This window comes from Bos javanicus, chromosome 1, assembly GCF_032452875.1.
Source record: "Bos javanicus breed banteng chromosome 1, ARS-OSU_banteng_1.0, whole genome shotgun sequence".
Lineage (NCBI taxonomy): Eukaryota > Metazoa > Chordata > Mammalia > Artiodactyla > Bovidae > Bos > Bos javanicus.
In genome coordinates this window covers 5,822,230-5,839,715 of record NC_083868.1, presented here as the reverse complement: position 1 = coordinate 5,839,715, position 17,486 = coordinate 5,822,230, and the positions used below count along the sequence as shown (strand labels likewise).

The 17,486-nt window shown below is 39.0% G+C and overlaps 4 protein-coding genes across 4 annotated transcripts; 2 read left to right on the top strand and 2 right to left on the bottom strand.

The window, feature by feature from the left end:
- Nucleotides 1–608: 608 nt before the first annotated feature.
- Nucleotides 609–1,388, bottom strand: LOC133254113 (keratin-associated protein 13-1-like). Its single transcript, XM_061428181.1, has one exon. It carries the CDS (start codon nt 1,371–1,373, stop codon nt 903–905), a length of 471 nt encoding a protein of 156 aa, XP_061284165.1. The 5' UTR covers nt 1,374–1,388; the 3' UTR covers nt 609–902.
- A 4,166-nt stretch (nt 1,389–5,554) lies between these two features.
- Nucleotides 5,555–6,368, top strand: LOC133254106 (keratin-associated protein 13-1-like). Its single transcript, XM_061428168.1, has one exon. It carries the CDS (start codon nt 5,617–5,619, stop codon nt 6,118–6,120), a length of 504 nt encoding a protein of 167 aa, XP_061284152.1. The 5' UTR covers nt 5,555–5,616; the 3' UTR covers nt 6,121–6,368.
- A 5,989-nt stretch (nt 6,369–12,357) lies between these two features.
- Nucleotides 12,358–13,216, bottom strand: LOC133254104 (keratin-associated protein 13-1-like). Its single transcript, XM_061428154.1, has one exon. The coding sequence runs from the start codon at nt 13,183–13,185 to the stop codon at nt 12,691–12,693; it is 495 nt and encodes a 164-aa protein (XP_061284138.1). The 5' UTR covers nt 13,186–13,216; the 3' UTR covers nt 12,358–12,690.
- A 3,219-nt stretch (nt 13,217–16,435) lies between these two features.
- LOC133254094 (keratin-associated protein 15-1) lies at nt 16,436–17,248 on the top strand. Its single transcript, XM_061428142.1, has one exon. The coding sequence runs from the start codon at nt 16,469–16,471 to the stop codon at nt 16,877–16,879; it is 411 nt and encodes a 136-aa protein (XP_061284126.1). The 5' UTR covers nt 16,436–16,468; the 3' UTR covers nt 16,880–17,248.
- Nucleotides 17,249–17,486: the final 238 nt, after the last annotated feature.

Below are 17,486 nucleotides of genomic sequence, written 5' to 3'. Positions count from 1 at the left end.
TTAAAACCGCTCTTGTACATAATGCCTTTCAAGATGTATGGTCTGTGTTTACCATGTGGATAAAGATATTCAAATCTCTTGAGATTTTCTTTTAGAGTAAGGCTGTATGTAGAAGCTGTGGGCATCCAGGGAAAATTCTTGGTTAAAGAAAGAAAAACATCTGGAGTAGGAGATGGCAAGCGACTCTGCTGGACATGATTGAGTGACTGAACAGTAACAAAAACCAGTATTCTTGTCTGTAAAATTCCATGGACAATGGAGACTGGTGGGCTACAGTCCATGGGGTCGAAAAGAGTTGGACATGACTGCTGCTGCTGCTGCTAAGTCACTTCAGTCGTGTTGGACTCTGTGCAACCCCATAGATGGCAGCCTACCAGGCTCCTCCGCCCATGAGATTTTCCAGGCAAGAGTACTTGAGTGGGGTGCCATTGCCTTCTCCGGGACATGACTGAGCACAACCAAAATTAGTGCATAATTCCCTAAATCTGAGCTTTCCAAAGCCCATTAACAGAAACAATGACAATAGAAATCCTAGTTGACACATTGCTAATAAATAACAACATTCACAGCATATTTGGATGGCAGAATAAAGAGTTTATTAAAATCAAATTATTTGACTTTCCATCTATCTTTGGGAGATGTGCAAAACCATAAATTCTATCTACCATTCAATTTGAATTTCTCATTAACTTTGTATGTTGACAGAGTTAATTTATCACCCCAAGTCTGAGGGTTAGAGAGGTAAAGAATTGCTAGTAATCAGGAAATATTAGAATACTTTTCAATGGAGCAGATTAGGATAACAGATAATTAGGGTACAAAATCTAAATTTCTCAAATGAATTTGGCTCTTCTACAAGTTAATCAGTAGAAGCCAGATATACAGGTTGGTCAGTAGCAAGATTAATGGAAACTTCTGCAGGGAAAATTAATTGGGTGCCAGAATCTGGATCCACAGCCCAGGGAAGGGAAGCCACAGACTCCATAGCCCAGGGGTCTGAAGACACAGGATCCACAGCCCACTGAGTAGCACCTTCTGGATCCAGAGCTCAAGGAGCTGCAGCTGCTGGACTTACAGCTCAGAGACCCACAGTGAGTTGTCTGGCAGGGAATGGAGAAGGTGGAGGTCCTCCGACGGTAGCAGGATGTCTGGCAGGGACGAGACACCACACGGAACGTCTGAGTCCTGATGGGCTCACAGCAGGTCTCTTGACTGTAGAGAGAGGAGCCCAGCTGGCAGGAACTGCGAGGGCAGAGGTCAGTCCTGTAGACCAGGTTGCTGGGGAAGGAGGAGCCACAGGAGGAGCCTGAGTAGCTCAGGCGGCCCCCAAGGGAGCAGGAGGAGAAGGTTCTGGAACAACAGTTGTAGGACATGTTGACAGGAGATGTGAGTTCAGCTGAGCTACAGTGAGAAGATTCTGAGTTTGAATGTAACCTTCTAGACAGATGTGCTTATATATACTCTCAGCAATAGGTGGGGTAACCTACAGGGTCATTTTTTCCATATTTGTGTTCCCTTGTTTACATGCGTGTAACTTAGCAATCTTCTCTATAATTGTAGTTGGAGTGGTTCTCCCCATACTGTATTTATGGATGCTATAATTTTGGTGTTATAGCCAAGGCCAATGAACTACACCTATGTTAGAAATGCTATGACTGTTTTACACTAATGCTTATTCCATCATAGTCAAGAAGGCCTTTCCATTTCCTCTTGCCATAATCTTTGGGTGTTTTGCTTCTGCCAATGAAGAGAAAATGCTTTTCTCAAATGGCAGTTACATAAGATAAAATTATTTTTCTTGTCAATGGATCAGAGGTGTAACTTTGGCTTGAACACAGAACCTACTAAATACTGGCTTTACTTGTTCCCATGTCTTCTCAGAGGATGAGATGGTTGGATGGAATCACCGACTCAATGGACATGAGTCTGGGTAAACTCCAGGTGTTGGTGATGGACAGGGATGCCTGCCGTGCTGTGGTCCATGGGGTCACAAAGATTCGGACGTGACCGAGTGACTGAACTGAATTGAACTGATATCTTCTTATCCTCCATTATTGTCATTCAATTATATTCTGTTACGCACGTGTCTCAGATACAATGGAGAGGAAAAATTATCAGCCAGGACATTTTTTTGAACACCATTGATGGCTAGAACCAGAAAGAAACCTGCACAACTATTTGGAGACATGGTGACAGTGAGGGAGAGAACTAAGACAGAGTCACAAGGAAGGCCAGTTTGGACCCTTATGAAAAGCATCAAAGAGCTAAGAAATATTGAGATGAGGGAAGGAAGCAATTGAGTTTCAGATTCAGTGGACCTGATATGAGACCTGTAGTCTTAACATATTGTCATCTGTACATGTAGACGCCCTAAGAATTTCCTTCTCAGATCTTCATCTACAGGAGGCTTGATTGACCAGGGACGCCCCTGCCCCAACTCCATGCTATGGTCCAAAATCTAACACTGCATTGGTAGAAAAGCCCCTCTTTCCATGGGGCTGCTCCCAGACAATGACTGAGCACAGGAGAGATATTAAAAGGCCTCCTTCTTAGGACACATGAGATCCTTTGCTGGCCAACAATTGAGGATCTCCAATGGTCTTGAGAAACTGTCCACAATCTGTGGCTGCCTGGGACATGTCTTTCTATCTTCTTCACTCTGATGAGACTCTCATGGAAGTCTGACAAGTCTCCTAGCCTTCTTCCCTTCTTCCCCAACACTCTTCTCTCACAGCCATATCCCCATAAGTCTTTGTACCTATAATTCCATCTTGGGGTCATTTCTGCTAAAGCCCATCTTTTAGTCACCTCAACCTTAGGCCAGTTCTACTCATTTCTTGAGTACCATTTCACACAACAGATGATGCATCAACTTTGATAAATCCTTAACTATTGTTTAGATATGTTAGATAGTATCATTGACTTAATGGACACGAATCTGAGCAAACTCCAGGAGATAGTGGAGGACAGAGGAGCTTGGCATGCTGCAATCCATGGGGCACAAAGAGTCAGTCAGACACGACTTAGTGACTGAAGAACAACAACAACAAAACTATTATCTCTTCAAATACTGTTTCCATCCCATTTTTATCTCCTTTTTTCCTGAGATCCAATTATAAGCAAAATACACTATACATTATATATATATATATATGCCTCTCACAGTCTTTTCTCTATATTCAGTCTTTTTGTCTTTTTTACACTTTAGTTTGGGATTTCCTCCTATTCCATCTTCTAATTCACTAACTGTCTATTCATTTCAGTCACTCAGTCGTGTCTGACTCTTTGCGACCCCATGGACTGCAGCATGCCAGGCCTCCCTGTCTATCACCAACTCCTAGAAGTTGCTCAAACTCATGTCCATTGAGTCGGTAATACCATCCAGCCATTATCATCCTCTGTTGTATCCTTTTCCTCCTGCCTTCAGTCTTTCCCAATGAATCCATCAGGGTCTTTTCCAATGAATCAGTTCTTTGCATTAGGTGGCCCAAGTATTGGAGCTTCAGCTTCAGCATCAGTCCTTCCAAAGAATACTCAGGATTGATTTCCTTTAGGATGAACAGGTTTGATCTCCATGCAATCCAAGGGACTCTCAACAGTCTTCTCCAACACCACAGTTCAAAAGCATCATCTATTAGTCAATGTTTGATCTATTGATAAAAGATATCACTAGTTTTTCCAAATCAGTTATTTTATAAATTTCTAAACTTTAAGTTAGATTCTGTTGTCTAGTTTTCATTTTCTGCCCCAAATCCTCAAATTATCTTCAATTCTGAAACACAGCTCTTCCCTGATAGCAATATTTCCCTGTTTCCTACTACTAAATTCATAACAAAAGTAGTTTAATGTCTGATTTTCCCAAGACTATTATATGGATTATGGATTTCAGATTGTATTTTCTGCTGTTATATTTTGTTCCAGTTTTATTTTGTTATATTCAGTGTTTTAATGTTATTATTTTTGGTAAGTTTATAATAGCTTTATTAAAAAATAAAATAAGAAAATATTGCTATCAACAATAACATTACATTTCCTTGAGTCTGGAGTATAGTTTAACTAGTTTTATTTTAACACTGAATATTTTGTGAATGAACTTTGAAAGTAGCTGTAACTATTTATACACTCAGAATATTATAAAATTTAGTAAACTTTGTTTTTAACCTTTGACTCTATAAAGAGAAGCTATATATATATATTTGGAAAACAGAAAAGAGAGAAAATCTAGGTTAAATACATTAAAAGGAGGAAGGAAAAATGGTAGGGTGAGAACAGAAAGAGGAGAAAAAGAGAGAGATTTATACACCCTGCAGAAGAAAAGAGAAGTGGAAAAAAATCTTCACATATAGGCAGGAAACTGCAGCTCTGCAAATGCCAGGAAGTCAAAGCCTGTGCAGAGAAAAACTAGAGATATTCTAAGACAATAGAAATCTTGCATTGCTGTTCAGTTGCTAAGTCGTTTCCGACTCTTTGCGACCCCATGGACTGGAGCATGCCAGGCTCTTCTGTCCTTCACTATCTCCTGGAGTTTGCTCAAACTCATGTCCATTGAGTCAATGATGCCATCCAACCATCTCATCCTCTATCATCCCCTTCTCCTCCCACCTTCAATCTTTCCCAGCATCAGGGTCTTTTCCAGTGAGTCGGCCTTCGCATCAGGTTGCAAAGGATTGGAGCTGCAGCTTCAGCAGATGATAAAAGGAACAACATATCAAGATTCATAAAATACACTAATTTTGATATTTTTAATAATAAAGACATTAGGGAATAAGTAATCATTTGAGTGCAATAGAAAAAAAAATTTCCTAAGCCTTCTCTGTGTTTTACTTTCAATTGTTTCCTTCTCTCACCATACCAGTGTTTCCGTCTTAACTAAACAGACGTGGGCCAGATTGATCTCTCCTGGATACAATTTCAGCTGAGCCTCTTTTTTGGTCATATTATCTTTACATACACAGAAGCTGTCTTTATGCCATTTCTCTCTCAGTCTCTTATTTTATCTATTTTTGGTATCCATTGGATTAGAGACATACTGTATAACTGTGATCCTTGGTGTATTTTCTATTGCTGCCATAACAGATTACTGCTGAGTGATTTTGGAGAATGGGAGTAAATGGTGACAAAGTGGATCATTTCAGGAAAGCTTTGAAACTGCACCTCTGATCTATCGTACCAGAGGAAAATCCATCTTATTCCACACTCTTGGGAGGAAAACAGTCACCAGTAAAAACATGTAGATGTAGATACATAGGAGGCGGGTTAGCGTAAATCAGAAAAAAGCTTTCCTGGTCATGACGCTTCCCTGGCCATGATGGGATGTGCATTAGTAAGAAACAGTCATAGCATTTCTGACATAGCAGTAGTTCATTGGCTTTGGCTATAACAACAGAATTACAGCATCCATAAAAACAAATTCGAGAAACCATTCACCTGCAACTGCAATTACCGAGAAGACTACTGAATTACACATATGCAAAAGAGGAAATCTCATGTAGGAACCATGATCCCTTGGTGTGCCACACCCCTTGCTGGAAGTGTATATATGCTACAGTGCAGGAGAGACATTCAAACTCAGAATCGTCTCACTGTAACTCAACTGAACTCACATCTCCTGTCAACATGTCCTACAATCTCTGCTCTGGAAACTTCTCTTCTTGCTCCCTTGGGAGCTACCAGCACTACCCAGGTTCCTTCTTTCCCAGCAACCTGGTCTACAGGACTGACCTCTGCTCTCCAAGCTCCTGCCAGCTGGACTCCTCTCTCTACAGTCAGGAGACCTGCTGTGAGCCAATCAGGACCCAGACTGTGGTGTCCCGTCCCTGCCAGACATCCTGCTACCGCCTGAGGACCTCCACGTTCTCCAGTCCCTGCCAGACGACTTTCCCTGGGTCTCTGGGCTTCAGGTCCCGCAGCTGCAGCTCCCTGAGCTCTGGATCCAGAAGCTGCTACTCAGTGGGCTGTGGATCCCGTGGCTTCAGACGGCTGGGTTATGGAATCTGTGGCTTCCCTTCCCTGAGCTGTGGATCTGGATTCTGTCAGCCAACCTACTTTTCCTCCCGTAGCTGCCAATCATCCTGTTACAGACCAATCTGTGGATCTGGCTTCTATCGTTCAATTTGTTGAAGGTCTAAATCCTTTTGCATATTGAGATCAAAGTCTCTCTCAATATACCCATTGTTTTCCTTCTCACACTTACCACCAATCTTTTATTCTTAAATCATCAGTTTCTTGCATCATCAACTTTTGAAGGACTCTAAACTTAATGAATAACCCAATATGAAGTCCTAATACCTGTACTGTTGGATTTTCATGGAAAAGCATTTGAAAATGAAAATTTTAATCTAATAAATTTACATCATCTGACATTGAAATGTATTGCTTGTCTCATTATTTGCCTATAGTTTAATCAGTATTCGGGAATGTTAAATAAAGATCAATGTGCCTCTGAAACTGGATGTGAAAACACACATTTTGAAAGATTTTAGCAAATTTCTATTGTCATTGCATATGTTTCCTAGTGGGAGTAATTATTTCCTGGAGGTCCATATTTTATTTGCCTCAATATCAGTGATATTTGCCTGAGGATGGAAGCATGGATTTCTGCTAATAATGGAAAACAGAGAAATTGGTGTATAACTAGAAATGCAGGCAACAAAAATATAGTATAATTTATAAGATGATATAATATGTAGAAAACATACTGAAAGTCTAGTATCTGAATGTAGATTTTCAGCTAAGAGAAAAAATAAGCCTTTAAACAACTCCAAGGGTAGATGCTTTGTTCTCTATTGGTTGGCATAAATGCCGTAATCCTTCCCTGAGCCTGGTCCCAGTGCGTGATCCTTTCTGAGCCGTACCTATGAACATTCATAAAGAGATTCACAATGATTTTAACTGGGGAGCAACTGGGTTAAGCAGTGAGTGCTAATTCTTTTCAGTCGTATCTCACTCTTTGCAACCCATGGATTGTATCCTGCCAGACTCCTCTGTCCATGGGATTTTCCAGGCAAGAATACTGAAGTGGGTTGCCATTTCTTTCTCCAGGGGATCTTCCTGACCCAGGGATCAAACAAGTGTCTCTTATGTCCTCTTCACTGGCAGGCAGATTCTTTACCACTAGTGCCATCTGGGAAGCCCACTGGGTTAAGGAGATGTGGGATAACCTTCTGAGGCTTCCTCAAGGCTCAACCTGAGTTACTAACAGCAACACACATGGAACAGTGTTGAATAAATATCTGTATCCTCTAGTCTTAGGCTGTATCCTTTGCTCCTAGTATGTTTTCCCCCCTGTATCCTTTTCCCAACTGTAAAGCAGAGCTGAAGTCAAAACCTTGAGTACAGACTGTGTATTTGTCACAAGACACCAGGCAACTAGGACTTCCCAGCTGGTGCTAGTGATAAAGAACCTGCCTGCCAGTGCAGGAGACATAAGAGATACGTGTTGGATACTAGTTAGGAAGATCCCCTGGAGGAGGGCATGGCAACCCACTCAGTGTTCTTGCCTAGAGAATCCCACAGAGGAACCTGGTGAGCTACAGTCCATTAGATTGTACAGTCGAACACAACTGAAGCAACTTAGCATGCACGCATGCATAGCATGCATCAGGCAAATAGTGTGGGAGACCATGGAAGGTGAAAGAATCAAAGAGAAAAAATCTTACAAAGGATTATGTTTTTTGTTGCTGACTTTATGATGGACAGTGAGGACTTAGTCTTTCAAGGTCTTTTAAGGAACATATGGTATGGTTTTGGAATTGTCCACCTCTGGATCTGATCAACAGTGAGAATCATTTATCCATCAACTTGTGCTTCCCATTGCTGGAATGTTGCCTGGCTGTGTATTAATTTTTGGAACCTCATTAAACATGTGAGAGGATTCAGTGTGTTCCTTTTGTTTTTCTGGCTGTGATCTCTGAGAACCCAAGTAGAGAGTGAAAGAAATGTTGTTTATGCGGGAGGGGAGATACTGTCAATGCAAAGAGGGTTGAAACTTGCATGCAATTGTTTCAGGCACCATAGCTGTGTCTGGGATCACAGTTGAAAGTTGAATATATAACAGAGGGTACAAGGAGTACCTGATACACAACTTGCATTTAATGCTCAAACATCCTCATGAGGAAGACAAATATTCTGTGCTATATACCTTTCCAGACACGAGAGAAAGAAAAGTCAAAAAGAATTAGAAATTTGCCCAAATTTGTTCATCAAAGATCTAGTAGAATCCCATCTCTTGAATCAACCTATTCTTGTTCTTTCCGGAGCTTTTTTTTTTTTTTCACCTACTCTTTCAACCAAGAGCTTTGAGTATACCTCCTACTACGGAGATTGCTTTATCTGAATAGACTTCAGCTCCTTTGGATCTAGTTTCATTAGCCTCGTGAGTCGTATTCACAATAAAGAGAAAAACAAAAAATAAACATAGAGTTTAGGAAAAGAACGCTAAGGAAAAATGAGCTAATTTCTCTTAAAAAGATTTGCATTAACCATAATACTTAATAATAGACCGAGAGAAATACATGATTATCCCTCAGGAAGATACTGCTAGAAATTCTGAGTGCAATGACAAACCCGCTATTATTCACTTTAATTATCATTATTAATGTCACATTAAAATGTTCCCTTCCTCAATAACTACCACTATGAACAAGAATAGTAAAAAACAAAACAAACACACACACACAAACTTCTCTTTCACAGTCACACATGCATAATTTTAAAATCAGCAACCCCAAAATTGAAGATGAGCTTACTGTTAATATTTTTTTAAATAAGAGATAAAGGTGATTTCTATATAACTTGACAGATTTCTTCTCCCCCTCTGAATTCCCCAACATAAACACTGTCACTCCTAGAAGCTTTTCTCTGAAAATTAGAAAAAAGTAAAATTGCGAAACCATGACATCTCACTAATCTGTAAACTGCATTCCACTTTGGTGAGTCAGACTGAAGGAGCAAGGAGTCAATCAGGATAGAATCATGGGGAAGTCCTTGAGAAGGGAAAAGTCGTGTAACTGGATGTAAAAGTAACATAGAACATGGAATAAAGACCTCAAATCAAGCATGAAAGAATGTACCCCCCGCTGTGTGTGCTTTGTTATACAAAGTAACATGCTAATGACATAAAAATCAATAACAAAAAAGGCACCAGGAAAATAAAAATACAACAGAGGTGGAAGAGGTGATTGATGAGGTAAGGAAAAGCATGCCAAAAGAACTTACTCTGGGTATACATAAAAAATGCTTTAAAACTACAGCTTCTGCTTTGAATAGCAGAATATTACAGCATGTTTGAATCCAATTATGGGTTATATATTTACAGCAATTACAACAGTGTTTTTTCTTCATGGGAATCTTACCTGATTATTTTTACCATGATGTGGTCCTTCAGCAAAATTTTTGTTTTTATTGTTACTGAGACAACCAGTCATTTTATCTTTGATTTGAACTTTTTAAATAATTTTGCATTAGAGCTGCCAGAGTATTATGAACTTTCATTAGTCCACTTTACATGGACTCTTTGGACTGGATGAAGAAATCAAATCACTATTGGAATTAAATTCATTTTTGATTTGAAGTATTTAACAATATTGTCACAATACTGGCTTCATTAATCCTCAGTGAAGCTTTTCTTTTGTTAATGGAAGAGCACATCATCAACTACTGCTTCATCTGTGCTTTTGGGTTTAGTGTGTGTGTGTGTGTGTGTGCGTGTGCACACGTGTGCATCTGTTAGTGATAGATAATCATCTTTGGAAGTAATCTTTTTAAAACTTCTGTTACTTGGAATAGACACTGATGCTTCTCCAGTAAAATTGTCTCTTTGACTTTTTCTCTGGTGATACTTCTGACCCCCATGGTGGAGAGTAAATGCCAAGAAATTGTTGTACGAGTCATATTTCACCATCAACTTCCTTTAAGAATAGAAACTAAGTTCTCACACCTTTAAATTAAAATATGAACTTTTAGCTTCATTGCTCCTAATAAGATATTCTTTTGCAAAGTCTAAAAAATAAAAAAAATTCTCCCAAACAATAAAATAAATAGTTGTAGATTTAAGCAGTACAATATGTGGCCAAACCACTGCAGCAAGAGCATTTAGATTAATCTTTATATGCTGTGTGCTTCTGCACACAGTCATGTCTGACTCTTTGCGACCTCATGGATGGTGGCCTGTGGATTTTTTTCAGGCAAGAATACTGGAGTGGGTGGCCATTCCCTTCTTCAGGGGATCTTCCCATCTCAGTGGTCTAACCTGAGTCTCTTGGCCTCCCACATTGGCAGATGGATGCTTTACTGCACCATCTGTGAAGCAAGTATATGCTATGTACCACCCTCAGTTTTATGCCCATATTTTATGTACACCAATCACTACAGATGGTGACTGCAGCCATGAAATTAAAAGACGCTTACTCCTTGGAAGGAAAGTTATGACCAACCTAGATAGCATATTCAAAAGCAGAGACATTACTTTGCCAACAAAGGTCCGTCCAGTCAAGGCTATGGTTTTTCCTGTGGTCATGTATGGATGTGAGAGTTGGACTGTGAAGAAGGCTGAGTGCTGAAGAATTGATGCTTTTGAACTGTGGTGTTGGAGAAGACTCTTGAGAGTCCCTTGGACTGCAAGGACATCTAACCAGTCCATTCTGAAGGAGATCAGCCCTGGGATTTCTTTGGAAGGAATGATGCTAAAGCTGAAACTCCAGTACTTTGGCCACCTCATGCGAAGGGTTGACTCATTGGAAAAGACTCTGATGCTGGGAGGGATTGGGGGCAGGAGAAGGGGACGACAGAGGATGAGATGGCTGGATGGCATCACTGACTCGATGGACGTGAGTCTGAGTGAACTCCGGGAGTTGGTGATGGACAGGGAGGCCTGGCGTGCTGCGATTCATGGGGTCGCAAAGAGTCGGACACGACTGAGTGACTAATCTGATCTGAATCAGTAATCCTAAATTTCCCAGTATCTCCACCTACTGGTAGCTTGGTGTCTATTATGGCATCTTGCAGGATGTGAAAACAGCCATAGCAGTACTGGCGAGGTTAGAACAACAAATGAACCTCCGCCAAGATTTGAGCACGTGAACCGTCCTACCTCTGTATTTAAGTGTAGTGTGTTTTCCATATTAGTGATAGATATGGAATAAAAGGAGCAGTTCTATTTTTTTCAGGCAGAGCAAAGAATAGGATATGGCTTGTCTTCAGATTTAACACTGGTTAAAGTAAAAACTGTTCACCCTGTATGCATCTTATAAGGACTCCACTAGATGAAACCATAGCAAAAGCAAAGTGGAAGTTTCCTAAACCAGTCATCACTGGTTATGTTAACTCAATTATCCATTACATATAAAAAGTGAGAAATCTAAGACAATTACCAAGTGGGACTGGATGCTGAGACAAACAGAATAAACCAAGACATATGGTTACCCTGTGGGTGAGAATCTAGGTCATCTGTACCTTTTAGTAATATTGTCCTTGACTTAACTGATAAAAGTTTGGAGCATAACTGCTGATTCAGGTGTAATCAGCTTCCTAAACATTTAGTTAACTCTTGTAACATAAGAATATTTGCATTGTTTTTGAGTTTCATTTTCCTTTTTTTTGTTTTTTCTCTAAGTAAATGTTATCAACAGAACAACTTAAAAAGTGGTTGCAAACCAACTGTATTGATGATTGTACCAAAAATGCTGGGCTTACTTCTTATGGTATTGGGGTGTATTAGATGTTTTCAATTATAAATCAATTAGACATTTCATTTGCTTTCTTATGAAAGCAGTAAATCTGGGGCAACTGAAATTCTCACCAAATCTAACTCACTAACTTCTTACTGAATATATTATTTTAGAATCTATCTATGAGTAATCTTCCTTCCAAAATTATGTGATGTAGTCAATTTAATATACCTATTTATAATTATATAAAAATATTCAAGTTTCTAACCCCCTACAAAACCAAAGGTCACTGTTACTTTTCTGTAGTCTTAAAATCTAGTCTTAAAAATGTAATTTCAGATTTTACCATATTAATAGAATGTATTTACTCCTTCTGTATAAAGAGAAGGGTAAACATGAAAGATGAAATAATTTCTTCCAAACCTAAAGGACACTGAACAATTTTACTTTTTAAATTGAGAAAATTTAAATTATGAGTACAAGATGCAGAAAAATACAGCCAGATATTTAGAATTAGATTTGAAGACACGTCCTAAGTTGCTTCAGTTGTGTCCAGCTCTTTGTGACCCTATGAACTGTAGCCTGCCAGGCTTGTCTGTCCATGGGATTCTCCAGGCAAGAATACTGGAGTGGGTTGCCACGCCCTCCTCCATTGAAGAAACAAAGCAAACAAAATGACAAAACCAATATGTGGATGTCATATACCAATCTTTATTTAAACGTACACCATTTTTTCTACTAGTAAAATTTGAAATACATGCAGTTGGGGAAATAACCAGGAAATAAATGTGCTTCAGTATCGCATGTCTATATAGCTACAAGGGAGTAGTTATGGCACCTTTCTTCAATGAATACATTTTCAGTTACTGGTATTCAAATTATTCCTAATCCAGAGCAGGTAACAGTAGAAGTCAAATTTATAAGCTAAAGGTAAAACAAGAGGTCAACAGATAGTGTAGATCTCAATATACTAAGTATTGCATTACAATTCTAGATGTAGTAGGTATTGTATTCAAGTATGACATTAGTAGAAGCCAGATCCACAGGTCGGTTGGAAAGAAAGAGACCGGCCACTCCTAGAAGAGAAGAAGGTCGGACGGTAAAAGCTGGATCTACAACTTAGGGATGAGAAAATGTTGGGGCTGTGACCCACGGATTGGAAACCACCGGATCCAAAGCCCAGAGATGGGAAAACATGACCAATAGATTGAAAGGTACTGGAACCAAAGCCCAGAGACCCAGAGCAAGTCGTCTGGCAGGGACTGAAGAATGTGCAGGTCCTCGGGCGGTAGCAGGATGTCTGGCAGGGACTGGACACCACAGTCTGGGTTCTGATGGGCTCACAGCAGGTCTCCTGACTGTAGAGAGAGGAGTCCAGCTGGCAGGAGCTGGGAGAGCAGAGGTCAATCCTGTAGACCAGGTTGCTGGGGAAGGAGGAGCCACAGGAGGAGCCTGAGTAGCGCAGGTGGTCCCGGAGGGAGCGGGAGGAGAAGTTTCCAGAGCAGCAGTTGTAGGACATCTTCACAGGTGATGTGAGTTACGATGGGAAGGTTCTGAGTCTGAATGTCACTTCTTGGACAGGGGCATTTATATATCCTTATCATCGGCTGTGTCATCCTCGTGGCTCATAAAAACAAGCTACCATCATCTTTTTAATTGAATCCAAAAGATCAGCATAGTTATACACATGGAGTGTTTGTGGTTTTATAGCTGAAGAGTATAATCATGTTTGTGCCTTGAAATTCAAGTAATAGTATGGAATCTTCAAAGCTCTTAGTCATCCTTTTCTACCAAAGTCACCAAGCAAAGCACTCAGAAAACTTTAGAGGCAGTGACTGGGCTGATGGAAGCTGGTTTAATTAAAAATGATTGAATCCCCTTTCACAATCTGTCTCAAAACTGTTGTCATCTGGAGAGCAAAGTTGCTAACTGATCTACTCAAAATCGTTTTTTAAATGAGAACATACATGGATTGTTACCAGGAAGTGGCAGGTTTACCTAATGGGTAATGCCATAAGGAAGTGGCAATGGTAACGCACAAGACATATGACGATTTTTTTTTAATTGAACCCCAATGTTAATGGTTTTCATGAAATATTAAATGAGAGATCCCCTTATTTCTGACACTCTTGCTTAAAACTGTATGCAAACTAGCAGGAGTCCGTCTTAGCTATTCCCTCTTTTGTGTGCATGTGTGTGTTTACTGTGCGTGTGTGACTGCTAAGACGCTTCAATCGTGTCCGAATCTTTGCGACTCTGTGACTGTAGTCCACGGGATCCTCCAGGCAAAAGTACTGGAGTGGATGGTCATGCCTTCCTCCAGGGGATCTTCCTGACACAGGAATTGAACCCTGGGTCAGGCATCTCATATACTGGCAGGCAGGTTCTTTTCCACTAGCACCACTTGGGAAGCCTGCGTGTTTATGGTGGAATGAGTTAAATATTATAAATACCTTTATATTGTTTTGGAAAGTTAGAGGTTATTCATCTGAGATACTTTTAGAGACATCAAAAATAAGAACAAAACACATGACAAAAATGCCCAATGTATTTCTCTCTCTACTCAGAGGCAATGTTTTCCACCAAAAGGACTCCCTAGAATCTGGAAAATGCCTTTGTTTTAAAGAAATTTTATAAGGAATTTGCCTTGAAGTATTTGACCAATGTAGCCATCTTAGGGAGATTCTTCCTCTGCCTCTGAAAGTAACATACATGACTTTGACTTAAACTGTTCTTAGGTGTTTCTGACAAGTCTTACACAATTTCTAAAGTCATTTTTTGTTGTTATTCTATGACTTGTATTCCTCCTCTGTGTAGTAGGGTAATGAAGATTGACACCTTGAAGAAGAGAGATTGAGAAGCTTTATCTTCCTGTGGCTTCTATGCTATTTGATTTGTTCATATCACAGAAAAAAAAAATTTCTACTTTTTAACAAAAGTACTTGTGTGCAAAAAATTCCATTTCATTGAGAAAAGAATGTTCAGTATTACTTGATATCTTATCTCATAGCATATTCTTCTATAGAAATATCTTATATGAGTGGATGATATTGAAGCGAGCAAATTCAGTCTAGCTGAATGAAATATATATATGGATGTTTTGACGTTATAAACAAAACAGGAAGGTTTGGAATCTACTACAAAGCAATTTTCTATTCATAATTAAGAAGCCTGATAAATAAGAACTGTTTATTTTAGAAACAGAGCACAAATTATGTTGCCTACCAAATATATGGAATATGACTGAAGACCAATTTGTGCACTGAAAACAGTCAAAGTCATAAAGTTTACCATTTAGAAGGGAGTTTAGCAATTATCTCCAGTGCTCTGCCACGTTGGAATCCCATTTACAATATCTTATCAGATGGATATCTAATAAGTGCCCCCAAGACGGAAATCTCAATTACCTGCAAAAGAACCTTGTTTTAGATTTTTAGTTGAATCTTTCCTAAAAACTTCCACTTAGTAATTTCAAATCTTCATAGAATGAGTCTCAGCTCATTTCTACTGGATGATATATCAGTTTTTGAAGATGGGTGTCTTAAGAGATTTGCCCATCACCACAGGTTATTCTGAGCTATTCTCTGTACACATGTGCTGCTGTATTTACAGTTAAGTAATGATGAACTTTATGGGAGAGTCTAGAAAAAATACTTATACTAGTTCTCTATGCAGAATATATAAACAAAAAATATATAATTATATATATATATATATATATATATATACGATTTAATATGTGTACCACATCAGAGGTAAATTCAAAAGGATTCATTCTCTTTTTTATATTATCGTATATTTTGGAACTCTCTGCCCTCATTTCAATCTACAAAAATCATTTGTAATTATGAATTTTTCTAACTTGATCTTTTTTTGAAGTTTACAGGTAGTAGGCATTTTCCTTACTTTTTAACCTTCTTTAGTAAAAATCCTATCCTATGAGAGAAAAATAAGGGACTAAAGGTTCATCTTTTTTAATGTATAGAGCTTATTATTTTGTTCTCATTGACATCAACACCACTAAAAAATGACTTAAACTTTATGCAGAGATTTTTTTGAAAATTAAATTTATTGACGTGATCTCTCAAGAAACAAGTCAACTTCAGAATAAGGATTTCTTAAGCATTTTTACAATGGAAACTTCAAAGCACTGCTGAAAATATGGGTCCCTTATTCTTAAAAACTCACACATAGAAGAGCAGCTTGGGTACTTATGCTATAAGAAAACTAGAACATAAATGTGTTAGATGCTCATTTAACATTTGTACCAATTAAGGATCATAAGTGGGTTATTTCTTCTATAAGGTACACAAGATTTGGGATGTAAAACAGATATTGATTTTTTTCCCTCTCTATTCCTAAACTTGGAACAAAATGAATATTCCCTCCTGACTACAAAGTACTTTTTAGAGCTTTAAACACAACAAAGTTCTCACTGTGTTACCCATTCAATACACTATGTTGAAGGATAAGATGAATAAAACCCCAATCTTACAGGTACAATTATGGTGCAATCAGAGTCACCTACCCAAGCTAGATGAATGAGAAATAACATTTTTGCTTCATGAACAACTGCTTTGAAAATCAATGAAATTCTTTCATTTAAAAGTCTGTAATCATAAAAAAGGTCTTTGAAGGTTAGTGCATTTCATTTTTACTGGAGCCTAATTAAGGGTTCTTATTAAAATGAACGCATGCTATTACACCCATTGCTAGAGTATTTAAGTATCCGGTGTAGAAGGCAACATTCACAGTCACAAACTTCCCTTTGCAACTCAGCTGAACTCAGAACTCCCAACAGCATGTCTTTCAACTGCAGCATGGGAAACTCCTCCTGTTCCCTTGGAGGTTACTTGGGGGTCCCAGTTTCCACCTGTGATTCTTTCTACCCCAACAATGTTGTCTACTCCCCCAGCACTTTCCACCTGGGCTCCACTCTCTACGGTGGCTGTCAGGAGAACGTCTTTAGGCCCATCAGCTTCCAGACACCCTGTGCTGTCACCAGATCTTTCCAGACATCCTGCTCCCATCCACAGAATTTCATCTTCCGCAGTCCCTGCCAGACAATTTACACTGGATCTCTAGGGTTTGGAAATATTGGCCTTGGGTCTTTTGGTTGTGGAAATACTGGCTTCCAGTCTCTGGGCTCTGGATCCAACTTCTGCTCCCCAACTTTCATTTCCTCCAGGAGTTGCCGATCATCTTGTTACTAAACAGCCTTTAGCTCACGCTTTTGTGAATCAACTTTCTGAATGACTCCAGTCACCTCAAGGTTATATCTATGCTTTATGAAGTTTTAACCCTCGGCATCTCCAATATCTTTGATAACTGACCATCTTCATCACCAGGGCTTACTATCACAGTCCTTCTGGAAGTATACAATTCACTGTGGACAAAGTAATCTTGACTTTGTAATCAGGCATATGAGAAATGTCTTGAATTTTCTTCGTTCCTGATCCAATGCTCAGAATCATTTCTGTTGCTGTCTTACTCAGAGTCTTGTTTTACTACTTTTCTCCTAAGACTCTTTCACTTGTGTATTTCAAATAGATATGGCGTTTAAAATAAACTTATTTCTTTAGAATGAACTACAACATTCCATTTTTTAATTCATATGGTACATTTAGTGAATGCATCCAGTACCTTCAACTGTGTTCACTAGCTAAACATTTTGTTTTGTTAATATTTTGCTGCGTAGAAAAAGGAAGTTTAGAGAATCTAAATATATGGCACATTTTATGTCTTAAGAGATTTATATCCTCTCCTAGGTACTTTTTTTTTCATCTAATTACTTTAGAAAATTTCATTTTTAGGTAGGCA